Source organism: Idiotropiscis lumnitzeri, chromosome 12 (assembly GCF_059441095.1).
Source record: "Idiotropiscis lumnitzeri isolate Australia: NSW breed Sydney's pygmy pipehorse chromosome 12, RoL_Ilum_1.0, whole genome shotgun sequence".
NCBI classification, from domain to species: Eukaryota; Metazoa; Chordata; class Actinopteri; order Syngnathiformes; family Syngnathidae; genus Idiotropiscis; species Idiotropiscis lumnitzeri.
The window spans coordinates 2,263,105-2,274,277 of record NC_142402.1 but is presented as its reverse complement, the minus strand read 5'-3'; the positions used below and the strand labels follow the sequence as shown (position 1 = coordinate 2,274,277).

At 38.3% G+C, this 11,173-nt stretch overlaps 1 protein-coding gene across 1 annotated transcript; it reads right to left on the bottom strand.

Moving 5' to 3' along the window:
* Positions 1–5,267: 5,267 nt before the first annotated feature.
* cyp7a1 (cytochrome P450, family 7, subfamily A, polypeptide 1) lies at positions 5,268–9,817 on the bottom strand. Its single transcript, XM_088310532.1, has 8 exons — positions 9,567–9,817; positions 8,392–8,632; positions 8,074–8,283; positions 7,795–7,989; positions 7,473–7,672; positions 6,321–6,451; positions 6,018–6,196; positions 5,268–5,933 (listed from the first exon to the last, which is right to left on the bottom strand). Exons 1-8 carry the CDS (start codon positions 9,647–9,649, stop codon positions 5,631–5,633), a joined length of 1,542 nt encoding a protein of 513 aa, XP_088166658.1. The 5' UTR covers positions 9,650–9,817; the 3' UTR covers positions 5,268–5,630.
* Positions 9,818–11,173: the final 1,356 nt, after the last annotated feature.

The following is an 11,173-nucleotide window of genomic DNA, read 5'->3' as shown; positions in this document are numbered from 1 at the left end:
TGTAACCGAAGTTTAGACCATGCTAATGACCAGACACTCAGGAGAGGAATGCAGGAAGATTGGATCACAGCTGCACCACAGGAGGTGTGAACGAGACCCCTCTGAAACAATGGACTTCCATGCCAGGATCACAAAAGTGGCTCCGAGCAGTCTAACCTTTGTTCAGTTTTAAATTGACTGCCATTTACATTATCCTTTAGCCATTAAAGCCAAGCATCAGAAGTACTGTATAGAAGACTCCCAGGAAAAACAAACATTTCAAGCAATGAATCTAGATTATATTTGTGTCCTTATACTAGATGCTTAAACAACCAGCAGTTGACAGAGACTCAATTTTTCCAGTTATCTGCTCATCGAAAGAGGCCATACTACAAAATGGAAACATAGCCCCTTCAAATGACACTGTGTGGACGGATCTGAGTGAGGAGCTGGTTAACAGACTGGTCAGCTTTGGGCTTCGGTCATCATGAAACTGATGCTGAAACTAGTGATGACACTGGCTCTGAATCAGATCCCCTTTTCCCTGAACGATCATTTCAGGTTCAAATGCCTTTTGATAAATGGAAGGAATTTATTCCAGAAAAGGCTACATAAGTATTGCCAAACCCAAAAGAGAAAATAAACAATTTTGAAGCCTGGCACCTGGACCCACATCATAAATGAGGAAATCTGGAAAGCATTAAAAATTCCTTGCACATTTGTTTTTAAAAGAGCCAAAGTCGATCCATTAGTCACAAATAATTATATTCAAATTAGAGGATACTTACAAGGAATGTCATGGCCATCCTGACATCAATTGTGATCGAGAGCCTGAAATCAACAGTCCAATGATGCTCAACTGTTACATCAAGAACATTGATGACTCCCAGCACACTGACAGCTCAAAGCGATTTCTGTAAGGGCAGTTGCATGTGCAGATAGCCAAGGAACTTGTTGAGGGCAGGATGGAACCATGTGTATAGCGGGCATCGCAGGCGACGACATTAATGGACTTCCGAGATCCTAAGCCAAGCCACCTCCCAAATTTGGCCACCCTGCACAAGGCAAAACAAGAGAGAAATGATTTTGCATTAGGTGATAAAAATCCAATTTTGTCGTGCAGCTGTTAAAGTGCAGTGGACATCACAGTGGGAGCATCAAAGACATTGACCTTGACAATTTCTTCTGTCATTACTGGAGTCAAACACAAATGCAGGTGTACAAGACCAAGACATTATCCAAAAAAAAAAAAAAACTCATCCAAATGTATGTTTTAGTGATGGGTAGATGAGGCATCCTGTCTCGTTTCGACACAGTGACACAATGTATTGACACTGTGTTGCTGAATACTGACACCTGGTGGACTTGCAGGAAACATTTGACAGGGTCATCTGACACTGATCTGTCAAACTAATTTTATCCAATTCCATTGATTAGCGACGTGATGAGTTTTTATATATCCTATTTCGTATTACTTTCCATCGCACTAATTATTCTCTTATTTATCTAATTTATATTTTTAACTGAATTATTGTTGTATTGCACTGGAGAGGGGAGCTCTCTAATCTCGTTGCACATTTGAGTACAATGACAAAGGGATTTCTGATTCTGATTAGGCATTTGCTTTCACATTATTTTTACATACACGCAATTTCATAAAAAAAATCTTTGATATTCGAGACGCAGTTGATAAATTAAGAGAACATCTGTCTGAATGCCCAAGTAAAAGTGTTGTGAATGACAATGGACTCATTGTAATTAAAGATTTTTATTCCAAAAAATTAGTTTCTCCAGCGTTTTGTTATTCAGTCTATTTCTTTTTTTGAGGCAATTTCCCCCGCATTTGAGAAGATCCTCTCACAAGGCACTGAAGAGGCCGGTGTGCACAACGCCTGTGTGGCTAATATAAATAGGTGAGGGAACGTTGCCTCTGTTGCACACTGCATCAAAATGATCTACCAGTGGGACTGCCTGATAAATAAAAGACATTGTGTTAAAGATTTTTTGTGAGATCATTAGCACACTACTCAAGTCACAATGTGTGTAACATGCAACAGAACTTCTTTGTGCCATTACTTTTGTGGCAGTGAGTGAATCCAAAGGTAATGACAGTTCTGGAACCCCTCTCCCATCAGAAAGGTGCAAGAAATACCTAAAAACACAAATTGCACAAGAAGATTGTATCAGCATGCCAGATGAAGAGGTCCAGGCACAGGAACCCGTTGAGGCGCATCATCAGCAGATCCACACTAATGCTCGACAGTGGATGACTGAATTACGTGAGGAGAGCAGGTCACTTGCCATGGCTGATGGGGACAGAGATAACTTCCTCCTTGAGATTATTCCCCACATCATAAGATTGTGAAGTTACTTACCACTCTGGACAGGAGTAATGGTCCCTCTCTTCCGAAGCACCACCATCACTGCAATTTTGGCAGCTGTTGAAGCAGAGTTCAAAAACATAAATAATGGGCTTTTCAAGAATGAAAGCCTTCCCATTCGTGTTGACCGGTTTGTTGCTTGTCATCTTGCCTTCATTGAGGGAAACATGCGGATTTCTGCTGCAAAACAAAGAAATGAAAAGGCAGATAGGTGATGCAACGACTGTCTTAAGACCTGACGATGCCTCTCCTACTCAAGAGTGAGGAAAAGAAATATGCTGACCTTGGTGATGAGTCTGATGCTGCTGCAACCAATCTTCATATTACTGAAGTTGAGAACTTCAAGAACGGTGCGCTTCTGGAGCGTCAATGTTCAGCGAACAAAAAGTTTCAGCTACATGATCAGCAAAGAAGCAATGTGCGAGTGTCCTCCCAATCTCATCCATGTAGCCTTGCTCACTTCCACAGTTCCTCATTCTCATATTAATCAGCCACAGAGAGGTTAGTAATCCTTGATATGTTTAAGTGGTCAGTTTAAGGTAGGGATGCCCAGATGAATTTTGTTGCCCACAGATCACCGTTTTTGGACATTACTAGCAATGAAAATACAATGATTTCCAATGGAGAGTTTGCATCAATGACTCAGAGTGAAACACAGAGAGAGTGGAGGGGACATGGCCATATTCCACGTTAAATACAGGTTCTAGTTCCAGTAGACCTCTATAATTTATCCCTTTACACACAAAAAGCTGAAGGCAGTTTCCAACACTAGCTTTTAAAAGGTTGTCTTCATACTTTACTGATTGGCCTTCTTGACTCTTGATGATCTCGAAGTTGTATAAGAAGTAATTTCTGGGTGATGTTGCTTTACACATGCACATAATAAGTAAAATATAGTCAAATTAAATATTTAACAGGACACTCTAAATTGGAAAGAAAGATATAGACAGAGGGGGAAAGGTGAGAGAGGTCGTTGCCCTGGTCCTAGTGTTGAATTTCTTAAGATTTTCATATTTCCTTACATTAGATCTATTTTTTAATGTTCTTCCACAGGACACAAATGACTGGACCCTCTCCAACTCTAAAAGTAGGTGTTGCCATTCTTGTCAGCCAAGATGATTTTCCACTGGGTCAGGGCACAACTCACCTTCAGCCAATGTCCATTGTCCTTGAAAGACGCATTGTCATGGAGAGCATTAAGGACTTACCCCAGGCATTTTGCCTTGTAATTGATCTGATCTATGCACTACATTTAATTTACTTAAATGCATGACACACACACTCAGCTTCATTCAAAATGTGATGCTTGGGTTGGGCTCCAAGGCACTATCCCCAAAACTTCTCACACTAAAAAACATCTCTTCTTTGCTTGGTCAGAGTCATCCTGTTTGGTTGGGAAACTGAAATGTTCATTTTGCTTATACATTCATGCAATGTTTTTATTTTTCTGTTGTAGTTAAATAACACTGAAAATATTTGATACTTCACGATGAAGCTTTGCAGTTAGAAAATAAATGCCGTAGAGTCACAGTTTGTGTGGGTCTACATGTTCACCTTTTAAGACCGTTGTTGATTGCGAGCTTGATTGTAAGAAAACTGCACTTTGCTCTTTTTGGACTTTGAAAACTGAAGGTCACTGGGCTGTCTTGGGTGCCTCTGAATTTTTTCCCTGTTACTCTGTGATTCTTTCTACTAAGGCACTTAACCTTTGGTTGCTTTTTGAATCGTTCTGATAAGTAAAGGGTGACTTTTTACCAGGTTGAGAAACCTTTCACTCTCCAGCAGTGGCTCTATGTTATGCCATTTGTGGAGATAAATATTTTATGGCAGCTACATTATTTGAAGAATGTTCTCATTAACTTGTCTTATGTGAAAACATCAACACAACATAAACATTAGTTGTAAAGGCAAAAAAACACATTTAATACTAAAAGGAATAAAGTTCAAATGCTGTGAGCTTGGTGTTGAAAAAAGTCCTCAATTCAAAGTTAGTACTGAAGACTTAAAACAAATAAGTTAGCACAATAATTACATACTTAAAATAATTAATTCATAATTAGTTAAGTTGGTGGTAGTCCTGTGCACTCAATTTTAAAAGCTTATGTTAACATAAGTTCAAGTTAAGTTTACTTATTATTTGTTAGGCAACGAGTTTCCATATTTTTTTAAAATAAGATGAACATGTTCTTTTTTTACAGTTATTTTTTCTATGATGAGGATAACTAATTAGTGCCTATGAGTATTCTTATATGGCCTGTCTACATTTGTTGCAGCACCCTCTGTGTTCAGCAGGGCTGTAGGTAGCATTTATCGAGTCCGATTCAAGGTTGAGTAACAAAGTCCAAGTCCAGATGAGATCAAGAGTAAACCTATTTTGAGAGCCGAGCCGAGTCCGAGACAAGTCCGTCAATTGCCAAGGCAGCAGAATCAAAACCAAGACATTAAAATCAAAAGAAACGTGTCGTGCCCTGGTGTTCAGATATCGTTGCTTAAATGGTAAGAATAATGGCACACAGATAACATTGTCATGATAGATGAGGCCATTTTGTTGCTTCAAATACACAAGATGTAATTCAATTTGGTTTATGTTTAGTTTGGCAGTAACCTTCAACTGAATATGACAATTGAAGATTTTTTTAAAAGTAATATTTACCATTCATATTGGCCAAACTGCTGATTGTGTGAGTCGAGTTGTCTGCCACAGCACTCATATCTAATGTTGGCGCTTGCAAGTAAACAAAAGAAATGCCCAACCGATGGCTCGTATGTACAAAAAAACCTAAGTAGGATCACTTGTATTTCAAGGAACCACAGTTTTTTCCCATGATAACGCTTTCAACAGCTTTCCTTACCTTCAAATTCAATTTGAGCTGAGTGAATGTGATTTTTCAAAGATTTTTGTAGACACTAACTTGAGTGTATTTATAAAGTCAACAAGGAAAGCATTCATTATGATGAAAATGTAATCAGCATTATACTGATTATTATTGTTATAGTAGCAGTAATGTACCATAATTTTAGGTTTGCCTATTACTCTAGTACACCGTTAGAATTCCACTTGGTTTCACATGCTGTCTCTTCAGCATCACTAAAACCATTACAAAATAATAAAGATAAAAAGATTTTTTTGTTCCAGAGAAACAAATCGACTTTAAAATACAGCAGTGCAACATCTATTTACACGAGTAGCAAGAGCTTGACATTTACATTTAAATATACACTATGTACACACAACATTGAATGTAGTTATTTTTCTCAACAACAAAAAAACTAAAAGTTAGATTTCAATTTGTATCTAAAATCAATATCATATGTTGGTTGAAGAATTCCTAAACCAGCTCGTGACTGGTCAAGAGGAGGAGCTTTGATGGCAGGGTCCAGAAGTTCCATTTCGAAGTAAGCCAGGACTAAAGTCAAAAACTGCTTAATTTCATATATGGCAAAAAATCTGCCAGGGCATTTGGTGACCCCTGATCCAAAGGGCATGCAGAAGTAGCGTAATCTCCTGCCATTGCGAAAGAAGGTGGTTTTCTCGTGACCAGTTTCATCCAGAAATCGGTCAAATTTATATTCCTACAGGTTCAAGAGGGCAGAAATAGAAAATTAACAAATTTGTTGTATGATCATGTACCGATATAAATTTTGAATGCTTCTTACATAGGGGTCTTCGTAAATTTCTGGATCGTAGTGTAGCATTGGGGGGTACAGGGCTATAACATCATCTTTCCTTATATGATATGCTTCCTGGTTGTCAAGGTGAAGTAAAAAGTCCTCTTTGGCCACACGCACATTCATGGAAGCACTGGATAGACGCATGGCTTCCTTGATGATACTGTCTGTGATTGAAAGATGTCTCAATATAATCTAAACATGAAAACGCGAAATGGACTTCCAACAGTTTTCTTGAAGGAACGTCACAAATGTTAAAATGTTGTATTTCTTGCGCTGCAATAAACTCACCCAAAACAGGCATGTTGTCCAATTGGTCCCTTTTCAAGTTTAATGTGGGGTCATTTGGGTTAACGGTCTGACTCGAAGCCTCCAGTACTCTTTTCACCTCCTCACGAGCTGCTTTCATTGCATCTGGACTTCTACAAACAGAGAAAGGAGCCATCTGGTATTACTATTCTTTTGACAGAGAACATTTGTTATCTAAATTGACAGATTGTTCATATAATTAAAGCATACTATATTTTTCTCATCAGTTTTTGTATCTTGTGACTATTTCATTGTATTGTAATTTGGCAAGCATTCATTGCACCCATTGGTCTTTTATGACAAGAATTTAATACCGTTCTACCCACTATTTAAGGAAATGAATCTAGTAAACCACTATACTCTTATTGTCACCAACTACATTTGCTTTAACTATATGAACAAAGAGATGTCCACTTTCACAATCATCGATCCATTTTCTATTCCCCCAATTTCATTCAGGGAGCGAATGAGCTGGAGCCTATCCCAGCTGACTTCAGGCAACATAAAGGTTGTAATCTTGACCGGTCTTGACTGTGGAAAATATTGATAAACAGCCATTCACATTGAAAAGCCACATAAGCTCAGCGAGAACATAAAGACTCCAGACATGAAGGCCAGAGCTGAGATTTAAAACCTAAACTCAGAACTGGGGCCAAATGTCACTTGAATGCTGTGCTGGCCTATTCAAAAGCAGTTATCTGAAGCTGATAAGAGTTCGATATGATGTAACTACAGTACAAAAGTAGGTGCAGAGGAGACAAAAGTTTACTGCAATACACCATGTTGATTCAACATTGACACTTCATCATTAAAGAGAGTAAACCATTTTTAACACAAAAGCTAGGTCAAGTTTTGCAAAAAAAAAAAAAAAAAAAAGTAGATAATTAAAAATAGATACATATTATAATAATATCATCCACATGTATAGACTGACGAAAAATATACATTCGTGAAAGAATATTAAATTTATCAAAATGTGACATTGGCGAATCCAGACAGACGCCAGTGATTAAATCTAAAGAAGGGACATGATTACGACTTTAGCACAATACCAGATATCCTGGCTAAATCAAATAATCAAATCAAATATACAGAATAACGATGGGTCAGCCAAATTAACAAATGAAATCATACCGTATCATGTAAAAAAGACTCCAAAAGGTTGCAGGCAAGGTATTAGCCTGTGAAGCCCAGAGCAGCGCTACGTGAGTTCTGGCCTTGCTTACATCATTGAAGGTGGATAAGGAATCATTGAGGATCATCCTCATTGAGATCAGATCTGAAACATTCTCCCTCTTTGACAAGTTCTCAGCATTCATTGTTTTTGCGAGATTCTACACATTTAGAAGAAAAAGGCACAGAAAAACAAACGTGAAAATGAAATGAAATGGCATAGTGTTTAAAAAAATAGTTCATCATTTCATCCATAAAATATCTTGTCAAGATTGCCACTGACCTCTCTGGCACTGTAGGCACTCTTAAAGACATGGATAGGCAGACCGGCCACCAAAGCTGGAAAGATTTTGTCAAACTCCTTGAAATTCTCCAACGCATTCAGTACCAAGGCTTTCTGAGCTGTCTGCCGGGCCTGGCACCTATCCTCACCAAGCTCTTTACCAAATAATGTAAGATAGCCTGACTCAAACATCACCTGGAGAACAAAATTTAAAGAGGACAGAATCAGTGTAATCAAGTCTGTGCAGTCTGTACTATAAACGGTTGACCGTATGCTTACTTTGTAGCAAAAAGCAAAAATACCATCCACTTCCCAGTGATCCTTGCTTGGACTGAGTGTGTTGGACTTCAACATTACATCTTGGAGATGATCTATCATGCTGTCAATCAGGGAGGGCAAGGCCTCCCCTTGCAAAGTCTTCAGAAAAGTCTGGTGGAGATTTTCTGTGGTGTGGCCATGGCGAGGGTCAAAGCTGTCGTGGCCAAATGCCTAGTGAATTTGTTAAAAAAAAAAGAAAAGTCTACAGTAAATACTGTACAATGCATAAAACAACTGTAAAACAACACAAGCTGAAGTTATTAAATTCTACCAATGTACCTTTACTGATGTAGCAAAGTGAAATTTCCTCCAGTCCAGGTGTCTACCTTGTCTGATAACTGAGTGGTAAGAGAAGGGGTCACACAGGAAATGGATGTACTGGCCCGCTATCTTGCAGGTGAAAATGTGGCCGTACTTCTTTTGACGGCTATGGAGGAACTGGAGAGGGTTGGCCCCAAATTGCAGAGCGCAACCAAGATAGGGTATCAAGCCATTTTCAACTGCAGGCTCCCCTGGTTTCCTGTGGATATTGAAAGGAAATACGTGAGCTACCTCATGAGTTGAAAGTCATTTTGTTTATTAAATCAAACTTGCATGTCGTTTGCCACCAAACATACCCTTTTTTTCATTGCTTCATTCAGTTACATCTATTCCAATGCTATTGTGCTCTACACCACATATTATGTTAATGTAATAAACCAAATCTGTCTTTAGGTTACTTATCAGCACACAATGAATGCGCAGCTATTCATTCATGGTTCACTATTTACTGATTTGTTTTTGTTTTTTCCTGTGGAACCTACCCATTTTTATGTACTCTTCTTATAACTTTTTTTTTTAAATCAGATAACACTGGTCAAGAGCAAATTTTAATGAGATGCTGATTCTGATTTGAATAATATCTTTACTTTTTGTTCTAGCGCATTGCATTTTTTGTTTTTAAGTATTTTAAGTAAAGCTTGTGCAATACGGATTTTACCATGCATTTTTAATAGCTATGATGTACAGAAAAAAAATCCAACTGTTGCTGAACCATACCTTTATTTCATAAATACTACAAAATATTAATTCATAACATAAAATATGTATTTTCTTTTTAATGTTTGTGTTGTAAAATTAACATCAAATCCTAATAAAGTGTTTCAGGATCCTAGTTTGTGAAATATTTACTGTTTAAACTATTTGTTTCAGGAATTCTAAGAAAAAAAATGGGCAACATCAATAACTCACTGTTTTTTGCTTTTCGTGGTACGACCCAGTCGCTAAATAGAAAGGGTTTTTTGTACTTGTTGATGCGGGAGCATTGTTTTAGAACAGGCACAAATCAAGCACAGATGGGGAAAAAAATGAGTACTGGAATTTATGCTGAGGAAATTCGGAGTTTTTAAGCACTGTTGCACATGCAAATATTTTTTCTCTCAAACATTCTGCACACAGATTTAACATAGTCTTACCTGCGTCGTGTCCCCACAGCCAGCCAAAGTACGCAGCAGAACCCCACCACCACTGCCCATATTAGAGCGATGCTTATTATCATATTGGCTAAGACTATTACAGAGGGGAAGGTGCACGAGAATAAAAGTCTTTCTTCCCCACGCTGTTTGACAGAGAACGAAATTATGCAATCAACTAGTGCATGTGTCTAAATGTGCATGTGTGTCAATGAGCAGCATGAGCTCAAGTGAGAGTGATTACACATTGCCATCTGGGAGGTTTTTATAACGCATTGTGTCTTGGGGTTGGTCTATAGGCGGACCAAAAAATTGCATTATGTCATCACTGAATAGAAGCTGAGTGATGATTTGTCACTATTGCTTTGTCACTACTACTGTACTAGATAAAGGGTTATTTTTTCTCATTAAGTGAGATAACCCATTGTCAAACATTACTAGATCAAAAGATTGATTTTAACTAATTTGTCCACATCTACCATTGTGTTAAAATGACTTCTCTAGGAAACACAGTTCCATGCAGGCTGTGACGGAGTGTGCCTGTGTGTATGATGGCCTTGACCAGAGTCCATGGACAGTGTTACCTGAAAGACATAAGGGTTGGTAAATAGATTCAAGGTCTCTACTTTGTGCTTGTTTTGGTTTCAGTGTAACTGTATGTGTGATGAAGCAGATGAGGGAACAACATGTGATAATTACTATAGACTGTCTATCCAGGTAACACACATACAATATGAATATATATATATATATATATATATATATATATATATATATATATATATATAAAATAGATGTGTGTGGGTGCGTATGTATGTATGTTACACTTGTCACTATAACATCTTTTTAGAAAAGATTATCCTATCCACTATTCTATTACTCAAGGAAGGAATTTAATAGATTTGCCATGCCCCCAACGAGTGTTCTTCCACACAAAGTAAGACAGTCTAGGCAAAACAGAACCTTTGCACATTATCCATCTATTATCTTGGCTGCTTATCCTCTAGGGTCGCTGGCATGCTGGAGCCTATCCCTGCCGTCTTCGGGCAGATGGGCGGGGTTCCCCCCAGACTAGTTGCTAGGCAATCGAAGACCTTTGCTAATTAGATTAATTTAAACCCGCTAAAGTGAGTAACATTAGTGACTAATAGACTACAACCTATTTGTAATCATTTCCATATAAATGAATTTATTCAAATACTTAATTTAAAAAAAAAAAAAAAGAAAAGCTGTGTTTTGGCTTTCCGCAAAGAGTGCATCTTGGGCGGCCGCAAGTGCGCCAAAGGCCCTCTGCTGGAACCAGGGACCTTTGCGTTGCGTGGCATGCCCGTTAAGAGTGCATCTAAGGCAACAACGAGTGAGGCGATGGCTTGCTTCAGTTACGTCGACGCTTGACTGCCCACAAGATCACATTTCGGGGAGCTGCAAGTGAATTGGTGGCCTGCTGCTGGAATCAGAAAATGTTGCGTCACACTGGCGAGCTATTTCCTTTAGTATACACATTTTTCTACTCGAATTTACACTTAGGCTAGAGCTCAACTTAGTGATTTTTGCAAGTAGCTAGGTATGCTAAGATAATCTAACTGTCTTGCATTTCAACAGAAATTAGT

Excerpts from the sequence above, each read along its gene's own strand:
- cyp7a1 (XM_088310532.1), bottom strand. The coding sequence starts at position 9,649 with ATGATAATAAGCATCGCTCTAATATGGGCAGTGGTGGTGGGGTTCTGC. Across the intron at positions 8,284-8,391 it reads ACTTTGCTACATCAGTAAAG|GCATTTGGCCACGACAGCTT; the intron begins GTACATTGGTAG and ends CAAATTCACTAG. Across the intron at positions 5,934-6,017 it reads AAATTTACGAAGACCCCTAT|GAATATAAATTTGACCGATT; the intron begins GTAAGAAGCATT and ends TTGAACCTGTAG.